Source organism: Glandiceps talaboti, chromosome 13 (genome assembly GCF_964340395.1).
Source record: "Glandiceps talaboti chromosome 13, keGlaTala1.1, whole genome shotgun sequence".
NCBI lineage: Eukaryota > Metazoa > Hemichordata > Enteropneusta > Spengelidae > Glandiceps > Glandiceps talaboti.
The window spans coordinates 7,693,363-7,706,626 of NC_135561.1; the positions used below are offsets into that span (position 1 = coordinate 7,693,363).

Below are 13,264 nucleotides of genomic sequence, written 5' to 3' on the forward strand. Positions count from 1 at the left end.
TTTGGTGAAAACCTGCTCGCTACTGATGACAGTATGTCTATTGTCAGTAAACAGTAGGGTGCTAGAATATATCAGCATGTTGTTGTTCAAGTTGCCTGCTATCAAAGGGACACATTCCCCCCAAAAAACATTTTGTTATTTACTTTAGTTGTAAGAAAAAAAATGCTATTCGTCTGCGTCCTTCAGGCTTGGTCATGCTTATTCATCATTTCGATCCTTGTCACAGTAGTTTTAATAAACTCTAAATGAAAAGCAAAAAACAGTAAAGTTACCAAGATAAATGTATACATTTTTGCTGGGAATACTGCCCTCACACGAACACTTTATCACCATTCGAAGGAGGTATAGACTGTACAGCCATTGGTGGCGCTGTAATAGCCTATACACGTAGCCTTGTCGGCTGTCGAGGCGCTAGCAGCTTCGATCTTCTTTGTAAATACTATAGTATACTAATATATGTAACACAGGCTAAGTTTATAAACGTTTGTACTCAAGTGTGAAAAAAATAACTCCTATTTGAATTATTCTAGTGTAATACTGATGCATACCACCGATAACATTATACATAGTCTTCTGGCGTTGTTAGCACAGTTGATGATCATTGATATATTATACCTAAATACATTTGTACCAGATTTGAGTTCTGTCCATAGCAAGTGATGGCTAAGTATACTTCAGTAAGAACAACACTACATCTACCTTTCAAAGTAACCCCTCCTTTACTCATGATCAGCTTTTACCTTCACACCCCACCCCCGCCCCCTTTCAACCTTATACACGGTCAGTTTACACCCTAGAATGTGTGCTAGGGGTACCTTGGCTATTTTAGAACCAAGGTTTGCCATTTTGAGATGACAATAATTAATGGCTAAAATCATTCTACCAAATTGAAAAGTACATAAGCTTAAAAAGTTTTCTGGCAATATAACCCACCTGAACGTTTACAAAGTTTACTCAAAATCGTCCACAATCATTGTTTGAACGTACAAGATAGAAATGCTCTGTTGTAAGCTTCCTAAAATCAAACTGATTATATCAACAAATACTGACTTGTTTTTCTCATTTAGTGACACTGTATTTGATAATAAGTACAGATAGTTTAACAACTACTTAACGAATAAAATGGATATGTCCGTGTTTGATTCACTATGGTAAGTATATGATGATAATGCTAAAGTGTTATCAGAATTGTTTATCTTTTCTTTCTTTTTTTTTACTTTACTGTGGATACAGTCACTGCAGAGAGGTGATTTGGACAACGGTAGGTGACGATGTTTACAGCGGATTTCAAATACTGTTCAGCGGCTCAGTTTGATACAATCACGAAGAAACTAGTAAGAAACTACACATGCTACACTTTAAGATAGCAAGATTGAATGAATAGTGTCACCATGGAGTCATCAAATGCAGACGTCAAAACATTGGCGCGTGTCTGCGTCTTGTTGCAGTGTGTTGGTTTATATGCTTTATTTGATGTAGACACAATGTGGCAATAAATTTCGATCTTGCTATTAAAGTGTAGCATGTGTATTTCTTATTGATTTCTGCGTGGTTGTATCAAACAGAGCTGCTGATTGAACGGTAGTTTGAAACCCTCTGTAAATGAATTACATTAACGTATTGTTAGATATTGACAACATGTACAGGATATATTTGATACACATAAGCGTAGATGGCTGCTATGTGAGTATTTGTCAGTGAATTTATACAGATATAGCAGTGATGTTTATTTGTGTTTATGTTAAGGTGCTGTGGGTTTAACAATTTGTGTATATGTATGTTTTTGTATGTATGTCTTGTATGCGTGCGTGTGTGCGTATGTGTTTGTTTGTGTTTGTGTGTGTGTGTGTGTGTGTGTGAGTAAGTCGGCGCGCGCGTATGTCTTGCGTACATGTGTGTGAGAGTGTCTTGTGTACGTGTGTGTGTGTGTGTGTGTGTTGTGTATGAGAGAGAGAGAGAGAGAGAGAGAGAGAGAGAGAGAGAGAGAGAGAGAGAGAGAGAGAGGGAGAGAGAGGGAGAGAGAGAGAGAGAGAATGTATAGTGTTTTATCAATGTTACTGTACATATCAATCGTTTATGCAAATCATCATTAACCTTGTTCCGGAAATTAAAAACATTAATGAGTGTTCAATTGAAGTCTCCACAGTGACTGCATTAATAGTACAAATTATACACTAATGTGAGTACGCCACCATTGTGTTACCAGTTTACATTAGCTATGTACCAAAAATAGGTGACAGACAACGGCTTAGTAAAATTGCCAACTACCACGAAAGCTGTACATGTATATGTAGTATCACTATAAGTGTTGCATGGAACGTATGCCTGTAGTAAACCATTGAAGACAATAAGTTTGATTTAGAAATTTGAATTTATACAGACAGTTTACAACATATCTAGACATGTCATGGTTTGGATTTTTTGTTACACTGAGCAGAAATATCGTTTCCAAAAATTTGCATTTTAAATCGACAAAAATTAGGATATATGACATTGTCATTACTATAATATAACCGCAGCAAGACAGTGAGTTCGTCGAGTTTTAAATAACGTTCTCTTGGTGGCGCTGTCTTCTTTATCTTCTATGAGAGAATCCGATTGTTCATATTTTCTCCTTTTCCACAACAGTATGCTCGGTCAAGTGAACGTCTTTTAAAACTCGGCAATTGATGATACGATGCTGTATACAAGTCACAATATGAAGTGTCATTTGCTACCATTTTCCCATCCAATTAACGCATCTTCATTCACGTCTATCTTGAGTATCCGTGATGCGATGAACACTTCTTGTTTGGCGTCCTCCGGTACGTTGAATTTGTCAGTATACACAAAGTCCAATAGGATTCTCAAAGCACGTGCAGTTGGTGGTGGTTTGACGAATTCAATACCACGACCTCTTCCTACGTTATCAACGCACTTACTATCTTCGGCTGAGAGTGCTTTCTTGATGTATTCGCTCTTTTCTCGAAGTAGCGACGAGTGGACTCGGAATTCGATATCTTCAGCGTGAATGCTGAAATCAGGATCGATTTTAAACCTGGAATCCGTATATTTGACTCGGCTGAGTTGGGCCTCGATTTTCGTGTAATCTATCACCTCCACGGCTTTTTCATTCAGCTCAATTTTGACACTTTTCTTGTCCGCTTTCTTTTCGACTTTCTTTTCGACTTTCTTTTCCACCTTCTTCTGTACAACCACTTTCTTTTGTTCGGTCACTTTCTTTTGTTCTGCAATTTTCTCGTTCTGTTCCTTTTTTGGTGAAATCTACCGAGAAAAATAAAAGAAACTGGTTATGTATAAAATATATAACATTTGCAAGTAAACAAATAAACAAATGACAAACAAACAGATTACAGCAGACAATCGAACATATAACTGCTTGTATTCTTAACCGCAAAGTAGAGGCAATTATACCAAGTGGTGAGGCTGGACGTCTCATGGGTGAAACCTCAGACTACATACTATACTGAGAAGGTCGAAACCGCGCGAGACAAGTCACTGGTAAGGTTTAGTCAGTTTGCTCCTACTATTATATATTGATAGATTTGTGGTAATAACCAAAACACCAGATATACACTGAATGCCTTCCATAAGGGCAAACCATAGATTTTTGGGCTAACACACATTGTTGGAATGCAAAGTCTAAGCTATAGGTTACTAAGGCGTTATACATGATATACCGCTTTATTGGAAAATTAATTATGTAAAACAATACGAAATTTGAAGCTTGCATACATAAGATGTTGCCTAATTATCGAAAAGTCATTAAATATGCAAATTACTCATTAAAACTAAACAACTATGTCAGTTTTATTATAGTTGATGTATGTGCCAAATTATATTGATTTTGAAGTTTGATTCTATTAAATCTTCAAAAATAACGAGATGTTGACGACCAGCCGTTTTATCCTAAATAATCACCGTGCTGACTAGACACCTATAATGCGTCATAGTAGTTGTCACGTGACAAGGTACTGATTATTCATGTAACGTGTAATATTACTTCATAATTCGTATATGGAAATCTACTCCTGATATATATGCCTTACTTTATGAGATGAATCATCTCACTACACTCACTCACATGATTCACCCACCCCCTCTACCCCCCCCCCCCTACAAACCATCACTTAGATGTTAACCTTCGTTATAATTGACAATAATTGAGGAAAATATTAGATTTCAAGGAAATTCACATGGGCAATCATTTTACATATATTTCAAGGACACATTTTCTTTGATGTTGCGACATCGGATAATTCATTTTTGTTGGTTTTGAAATCATCTGATATTTAATTTTTCATCTTTACGTTTTTCCTTGACTAATACATCAGTCCATATGTTGTTTTATCGACTTTGATGCAGACCCCTCCACAGACACAAACACACATACACATACACCAACAGCAAGGCACAGAGAGACAGACAGACGTCGACAGTCAGACAGGCACACATATTGTCATTATTAACGGAACACGCAAACAAAACAAGCAAGCAAACAAACAGACAGACAGACAGACAGACAGACAGACAGACAGACAGACAGACAGACAGACAAACAAACAAACAAACAAACAAACAAACAAGAACACACTGAGAGTTCTCAAAAACCTTCAACACTTTTGAAGAACTCCCAAACAAAATTAATGAAAGCTGTATTTTTTCAGATGTCGAGACAATAATCATTTCAAATCTCAAATCTAGTCAAATGATTGATGAATAAATTAATTGGCGAGTAAATTATTTCATAATTCCACCTTCATTGAAATCCAACATAACACTAAACACTGAAAAGTCACTATAAATGACAGACGTTGTTAAGTGCGCTTGACTGCATTACAACACATCGTACTACTATGAGCCAATGAACCAAGACTTGCCCTTCTGGCTTATTACCTTTTTATATCCTAACAATCATATACAGTGAGTCTAAAATGTGTATAATTGTGAAATGAATCCCCGGCACTGTGTGACAGCTGACATATATGTATTGAAGACATTGAAAGCTATAAGTGTTATAACGGGAATGGTACACGATACATGACGTCATTGGGGTGACATTCGTCAGTTTATTTTTAACTTATGACAAGGACTTTTAATTCTGATTAATTTTTATCACTTGACCTGGGTCACGAACGACCCAACGTCACATATTTGATGATTAATATTTTCGGCGTTGACCATGAATGACCTCCAGCGTACGTCAACTTTTTATCAACAGCCTATGTCTAGTGTTGGCGTGTATAATTTATACTACACACTGAAAAGGCAGTATTGTACGTATATCGACTTGGTTTGCATACAAACTACATCACATAATGTCTACTTGTTACATTGTTGTGACGTGAATAGCATCGTTTCCCTGGGGGCAAATTAGCCTTAGTGAGGTCAAAGGTCACATCGTAGTGACAGCAAGGGCGTTAACGAGATAATATGAAAAATATTGAGTTATTAATAGCGCAAGGAAGGACCACCCATTGCAAGATAGCCTCGGTCGATTTCTATTTTGTTGTAGAATAAATTGAAAATAAATGATGATAAGATTACATGGGGTCACGTATATAGTGTATTACATCGTTGAATAATGTGTGTTTTCGTTTGACCTTTGACCTTGGTATAAAGTGTGTGTTTTCATTCATTCCATGATGACAGTCAGAGTTGATACGTGAGAATAAACATGTTTTTTTCCGTCAGTGTAACATGGAACACTGTCCGATTCAAAACAACTTAAGTAGATCTTCCCCGGCAATGAAAAACTGGAGAGTCATTTTTCCATTCTTTTCGTCACGTAATTGAAACTCAGAATTTGATGATTTTTTTCAAAGGGAAACAATTCATTCAACTTATCTTTATTAGACGGTGAGGCATGGAGAAGTGGAGTTACCGCTATCAGTGATTAATTATAGACTGTACTGTGTCTCAATTATATTCGCATTTTGAAGCTCAACAAATTCGGAAAGCAGTTGTCAAATATTACTCCAGAATCACATTGGGTGTCATGCAGCGTGTCAACTTCCTACCAACAGACCCTCGAAAAGAAAATAAGTTCTTTTTTCTATTTGAATGAGCTACGTTAAAACGTTGGTTTCATGGCAAACACTTACTGCAAAGTTTCTATAATGAAAAGACTTTAGTTTCAATTTCTATGAATAGTGCCCCTTGTTTGGTGGTTCTAGCCGACGCCAAGTGATTCAGATGAAACATTTGAGTCGTAAAATAAAAATAACCTTATTTACTGCGATCCAAAATTATATATCCGATTAATTTCATCAAACATATGGCTCAGCTGGAATTCGTACATCAATATTAATTCACTGAAATGAATTTGGCATACATATAGACATTGCTGTTAAAATATGTCAGCCACTACGTCCAAAGTAATTGACCCTGGATGCCATACGTATTTGTGTAATGTAGTCACCATATGCTTCATCTGTTATCGTAGTAAAACAGTGATGCACTGTACTACAGAACTACTAGACTCGACGGTGATATAGAGTACGTACTTGTTTACTTTAAGACGCTGGTATGTAACAGTTGTACGGTGATATGATGAACGAGGTTCTATTTCACACACATGGGAATGCATCGTGGAAATCATCTGAAATATGCATACGCTAATAAATGAATTCAGTGGCGATCGCGTTTTATACAACAGCACACGAATTAATTTTCGATGACTTTTTAGGAGTATGACGTCTACATATTCGACGAGGTACGAGTGTTAATAAAAGCTGCATAAATATCACACATGCATGATACATAATCATGACTCGACGCAGAGAGACTAAATGGAAATCAACTGACACCTACCTATGGATATTGTCTATTCAGAATACCTGCATATAATGATCTTAACAGTGGTTATACAGAATGACAATCGCGGTTTAAAACAATTCATGTTATTTTGCTAGGTCCACTGAAAATAGTTCAAGAGAGTTCGTCGTCTTTTCAGAGAGATGCTGTAACCCAGACTTCCAGGTCAAACTAAACCAGACCTTCGATGAATTCACGTAAATCAAATTTTATTAGGTGATATAGCGTTTTCAATACGTATATTTAACAGATGCATATACCTTCTTTTATAGGTTGTATTGATTGTGGGAAGGTTTCGTCCATCACGTTGATAACAAAACTGTAAACTCGCTTCCATCCTGACAAACCAATCAGACTTATTTGCTTCCAGTCAAATTTGTTTTAATTAAAGATATCAACATTTGAATTAACGCCCGGGGTATAGTAAATCCGTTTCAATTCAAACTTACAGTTTATAACCCGTCCTCGTCTAAAATGGCGTCGTCTGTATCATGGCTAGCTAATTAACATTTTGACCTACTTATGCTACAAAATTATCGTGTTCATTATTTTATGCGGTTGATCAAAATTTCACATTGTCCAATAATTGCACACCTAGATTAATAACATCATTCAATATGACACGACACGCTGATACCCTGTCAATACGGTTTACTGGGGCTGTTTAATTTTCCGGTCGAGCGAGCGGGGATGCATAGCGAGTAATCTACCGTCTGTCGTCTTGAACGATAAATGACAAAATGAGAACATCGCGTGATAATTTCAATTTTTCGCAATATTTCCCGACATTTTGACGCGACTGATGTTTGCCTTAGGTCTGACGACGTAATTCTGATTCTAATGAGGATGATAGTGTGTTGTCCAATCTATGGCTGGGAAATTAAAGCGTGCGCTATAAGAGTCATCCTAATTGCTATGTGAAAGAGAGAGAGATGGGTGGGGCACCTATATGTTTTGACACTAAAAGCACACAGTTATTTGCGAATCTAGAAATACGGCAGCTTTCGTATTTTCATAAACATTTCTCAATGGAAACGCCTAATTTGTTTCCTTGTTTTAAAAATCTACAGACGATCAAAATGGCGACGAGTAAGTCGGCACTAACCGTCAACTGATGTATCATATCTATACGATAAAACAAATCATACCTTAACAGCCTCTTCTGCCTCTCTCTCTTTGTTATCCGTCGTAACTTGCACTTCATTTTCGACAGTAGTTTCTTGTCTCCGCCTGGACAATAATTTTCGGAGGACTAACATCTTTTCGAGATGTCTTCTCTTTCTACAGTTGGGTGGCACAAGTAAACGCCGTTGTATCTCGTACGTACGTATACAAGTATAGTATCCAGCTCACGATCCGACGCTGACCTTTAGGATAAAGGAGGAGGTCACGTCTAATTTGCATATGAATTTATAATGTAGAAAGTGTTAGGTTACACAAACTTCCCAGTGAAAGTGTTATGTTTCCCACCAAGGTCACGGCATTACCTAAAATAACCCCATCTGTGTCAGTATGCACGCAGGATTAACTGCTACGCTCAAGATGACCGTCGATTTTAATTGAAAGGACATCTGTCAGCGTGTGCTGTCATCCAGGCGTACACACTCAGCAGCAACAGAAACTGTAAACACGGAAATGCCAGCGTACCTATGTATTTTACACCTACGTCAGTACGTGTTTGTTTATCTGTTGAAAATCTCTTGGATATTCTATCCCCAAAATTTCACGCAATGATTATCACCCCGCAACATAGATTTGAAAGGCTTCATATTATACAACAAAATCCGTGCATACAAATTACCATTTATAGCGATTCCTATTATAAGGCGACAGGTATATTCTGTACAAAACAAAAGGCGGGTAAGTAACATGTTGAATACACTTCGCGTGAGAAGTTTGCTATTGCTTCCCTATTCAAGAGGTGGTTGACCTTCTTAGGCTGTGTAAACATGTCTGGTCTGTTGTCCTTTGGTGCAATATTGTAAACATACCTGGATGTACATAATGAGATCGTGTAAACTTTAACCTGAACGGCATCGAGCTAGCCCATGACACCCTATTCAATGGAGTCGTTCTTTGACACCATATTTTGTTTTTAAATCTTTGTTTATTATACGTTAAATTGTATTTCTTAATTTGATCATGGAAGCTGGTGATACTTCCATGATTTGATTTAGCAAATTGAGTTTTTGGGTTTTCATATTTGCTTCTTTTCGACCATCTTCAAGATCTCGTCTCAGTTTCGTCTGCTTTTAGTTTTGTTTTGTATATACTATTCAATCGTATTAACTGCAAGTGTACAATGCCATATATATATATATATATATATATATATATATATATATATATATATATATATATATAACCTGAACGGCATCGAGCTAGCCCATGACACCCTATTCAATGGAGTCGTTCTTTGACACCATATTTTGTTTTTAAAATCTTTGTTTATTATACGTTAAATTGTATTTCTTAATTTGATCATGGAAGCTGGTGATACTTCCATGATTTGATATATATATATATATATATATATATATATATATATATATATATATATATATATATATATATATATTTGATGTAGCTAGCATGATATACATAGTGTGAAATGCTATCAAAAACAGTAGATTAATGACGTTATTTCCTTATCTTAATATAGCTTACGATAAGATTCCGACTAGCTGCATTACCTGTTTTAAATGCACATCTTCAGCAAATGCAGCAGCACTATAAACAAGACAAAACTACAGATAAAAATTGTGAACAAAAATAGCTTTAACGTCAATTAGTGTTATTTTCCGACTTGCTTTGTGGCCATACGAGTTTCTGTATAAGCTTAACACATAGACACTATATGAAATTAACAAAAGTTCAATTGGCGGCAAAACGTTGTAAATAAGCTGACGATACATAGAAGTTCAATGAACTCACCAGTCTAGTAGAGCCGGGTAAGGACACATCAATTACTATGTAATTGAATGAATTTAGTATAGAATACACAGAGAATGGAAAATGTCAGTGTAACATCTCACGCGTTTAATTACTTAGCTAGGAGTAGGCCAACATGATATTCATTTTTCATATGAAAATATCAAATTAATTTTCCTTGGCAAGTGGATATTTTTTTCATTGTCAATTAAAGAATAAAAGGCCACATTTAATATTCACTAAAATCGTGTAGTCGACTACCAGTAAGCTAGAGAGATAAATTAACATATTTATATTTTTAAAAAACGGCATGGTTCCTATTCCCAATCCCAGCAATTTTTTTTTACTTTTGTATGAAGTTCAATGATAATAATAAGTGATCCACAGCATGTAAGTCAGATATTCAAAAACTATAAAACAAAAAAAACAAAAAAAAAACGACCCTCAAAAAATGACAATGTGAACGACGCCGTCAATACTGACTTTATCTGTTTTTTACAGGGTATGTTTTCTTCGGACGGATGACGACGTTTATCCTATTTTACTGTGTGGAATTATTCACTTGCCAAGGAAGATTAATTCAATATTTTCCGTCATGAAAAATACACATATATGCCTTACCAGGCAAGCTACACAGCGCCCCCTATGTCAAAAATACAATTTCTTTCTTCGAGAATAACGACTAGCGTTTCTTTTTCTACATTTTTCCAATCGTGCCATGTGAAGAACGTTTTACATGTATCGTTTATAAGTAAGACACTGCTACAAATTGAATTGTTGAATACTGTCGTGCATTGACATTACATTCTCTTCGGAGAAAGATGAGTTGGTTAATCAATACGATTATGCAACCACGTTAACAAAAAACCGGAAAAAATATTGACCGCAGTATTTCAAATTGATTAGACAGCTTTCCTTCTACTGAGGTGACGCGATCAATATATGATGTTTACGTTACATTAATTCTTGTGTGTTGATTGTTGTTGGCGTGAATACGACATAGTCTGAGGTAAACTGTAGGATTAGGATGATGCAGTCAGACACTAGCCCCGTCTACACGGCACTAAAAATCCTACCTGAGGTAGGATTCAGGATAATTTCAAGCTAGTGTAGACGCAAACGCATCCTGAACCTGTCCTGAAACCGTCCTGACTTAGGATACCTTTGAGAGGTTTCCTTAAACCCTCCTGACTTCGTCCTATGTACTGTCAGGACGGAACGCGCGACATCTACGCTGTAACCTTCCTACGTGTAGACAGAAATCTATCCTACCTCAGGTAGGACTTGGGACTGCCTCAGGTAGGACGACCTACGTGTAGATGGGGCTACTGTTTACTAGACGGAGCCTCGATCTCAAAGATTCGTTGTTGGCTGACGCTTCTATTACGTTGCGTATGATATGATATCATTGCATTGCATTGCACTGTATGACTGTTGTTGTTCACAACGTCAAATCTTTAGTTCGACTAGCAATTCAATCTAATGAATGTAGTAATATCCGATACGTGATTGTATCGTACAGCGCCCTCATTGTCAGGACTTGATGTTTAAGTGAGTTTAGTTTCCGGCACTGATACAACATCCAGCTGTTATTTAGCTATCAGATTTCTCAGTTCAGAGTTTGTATGTTGTATATTTCGTGTATTATAAAAATGAAATAGGGCTATGCAGAGAATTAAAGGTATCAACGTGAGAAGAAAGTATAATTCAAAGAAAATTGATACCATAATCATTGTATCTATCAAGTTATAGGTTTGTTATGTTTACGGAGGGCGAGTCAACATCCGAGAGGAAATACAAAAACAGACATTCCCGGAGGTGAATTATATAAACATATATTGGGATAGGTTTATGTTTTATCGACAAGGCTATCTTTGGAGTTCACTACTACCATGACTGGAGTGAAAATCAAAGTGAATTGTTTTCAAAATGGACTCAGATCATGTCGTTACACGAAGAACACTGTGTAACTTTATGTGGTTCTTGAATATAATGTTACTTTTTAAAGATACACAGTCTGTAAATTTGTGGTTATTGGGTGTTACTATTTTTGGGTATGTCTGAGCGTCAGTACTGTTCTTACCTTACATATTTTGGGGTCACGATATCTCTATTTTGTGTTCATTTAAACATTGTTTTTAGTACAGTAACTCGATCATCACACCACTGCGATGGAGGTGTTTTTTTCAAGGTACATAACATAATTATCGGCATAAAACCTAAAGATTATCCATCTTATTTTAAGATATTCTATATCTTCAAAAGTCTTTCTCAACCTTCAATGGAAACTTATGCGAGAGAACTAGCCTGCTACTGTAAAATGCAGGTGTACCAAGATAATGGCATGTCATTGGAGAAGAATTGAAGTAGTCAGATACAATGTGTGTATGTATGTATGTATGTATGTATGTATGTATGTATGTATGTATGTATGTATGTATGTATGTATGTATGTATGTATGTATGTATGTATGTATGTATGTATGTATGTATGTATGTATGTATGTATGTATGTATGTACGTACGTCTGTGTGTGCGCGCGCGTGTATTGTTGAACATTACGCCATAACCCAGACGTGAAGTATTCGTCAACATGCTATCATCAAATCAATGTTCTGTGGAAAAAAGTACTCCAGACCTGTAATCAGTCTATGAATGACTTGTAAATGAATAAAATACCAATTTCACAAAGCGTTGATTCAAACTGAGCCGCTTGTCAATAGTAGATCCTGAATGGCCTGTTGCTGTTCATTTCTTTGTCATTGATGTACGTGTGCTATGAAAATACTAGTTTCTTTCAATCCGGTTTCAATGTTTCTCAGCAAATTACTAGAAAATAAAAATTCCTCGCCTCGTCATTATATATGTAGTGATATACATATACACTATATCGCCTAAGCTATAAGCTAGTATTAATTTCTTGTCATTGTATAGCCTTTCTCACCGAACTGTCACAATTCTGAAACTCCCCCGGCCGACCACACAACTCGTCCGGTCGAAATGTCAAACATCAAAATTTCTCACTTATCTAGATATCTGTTGCAATTTCAACTACAGGTTATACTCAGAGCTAGTCTGGATGCCAACGTGGTTTGTAACTAATTATAAACAGTGGAGGTGTAAATCATGGTAACGATACTGTATATGAATTAGACTAACTCAGAGCATACCATTAGAACACAGTCACTAACTCACTATCACAAATTAAGACAAGTTATTGATCCTATAAGGGACTGGTTCGAAATTTACCTTTATCTAACCTTTGAATAGGCACATACAAATTAACATTGTAACTTCTGGCTATAAAACTAGAAGACATACCAGTATACAATCTTCTTTCAAAGAAACACCATCTTATTGGCGTATAAACATTGCGCATTGTTTTCCAAATATATATCAAATAATCTCCTGGGATTCGAAAGTGTGACGCCGTTATTGAGTGGTCGCTGTGTCCCCCCCAGTCGATTTCAGGAGGAGGGGGGGGGGCAATAGGTGAAGCGTAAGGATGGTGTATTAG

The 13,264-nt window shown here is 36.4% G+C and overlaps 1 protein-coding gene across 1 annotated transcript; it reads right to left on the reverse strand.

Moving 5' to 3' along the window:
* Positions 1 to 2,636: 2,636 nt before the first annotated feature.
* Positions 2,637 to 8,130, reverse strand: LOC144444128 (uncharacterized). The gene is made up of 2 exons (XM_078133528.1): positions 7,965 to 8,130; positions 2,637 to 3,264 (listed from the first exon to the last, which is right to left on the reverse strand). Exons 1-2 carry the CDS (start codon positions 8,073 to 8,075, stop codon positions 2,707 to 2,709), a joined length of 669 nt encoding a protein of 222 aa, XP_077989654.1. The 5' UTR covers positions 8,076 to 8,130; the 3' UTR covers positions 2,637 to 2,706.
* Between the last annotated feature and the right edge of the window lie 5,134 nt (positions 8,131 to 13,264).

What these genes read in the sequence shown, in the direction of transcription:
- LOC144444128 (XM_078133528.1), bottom strand. Translation starts at nt 8,075, where the DNA reads ATGTTAGTCCTCCGAAAATTATTGTCCAGGCGGAGACAAGAAACTACT. An exon ending in AGGCAGAAGAGGCTGTTAAG is followed by an intron (nt 3,265 to 7,964) that starts GTATGATTTGTT and finishes TTTTCTCGGTAG; the next exon opens with ATTTCACCAAAAAAGGAACA.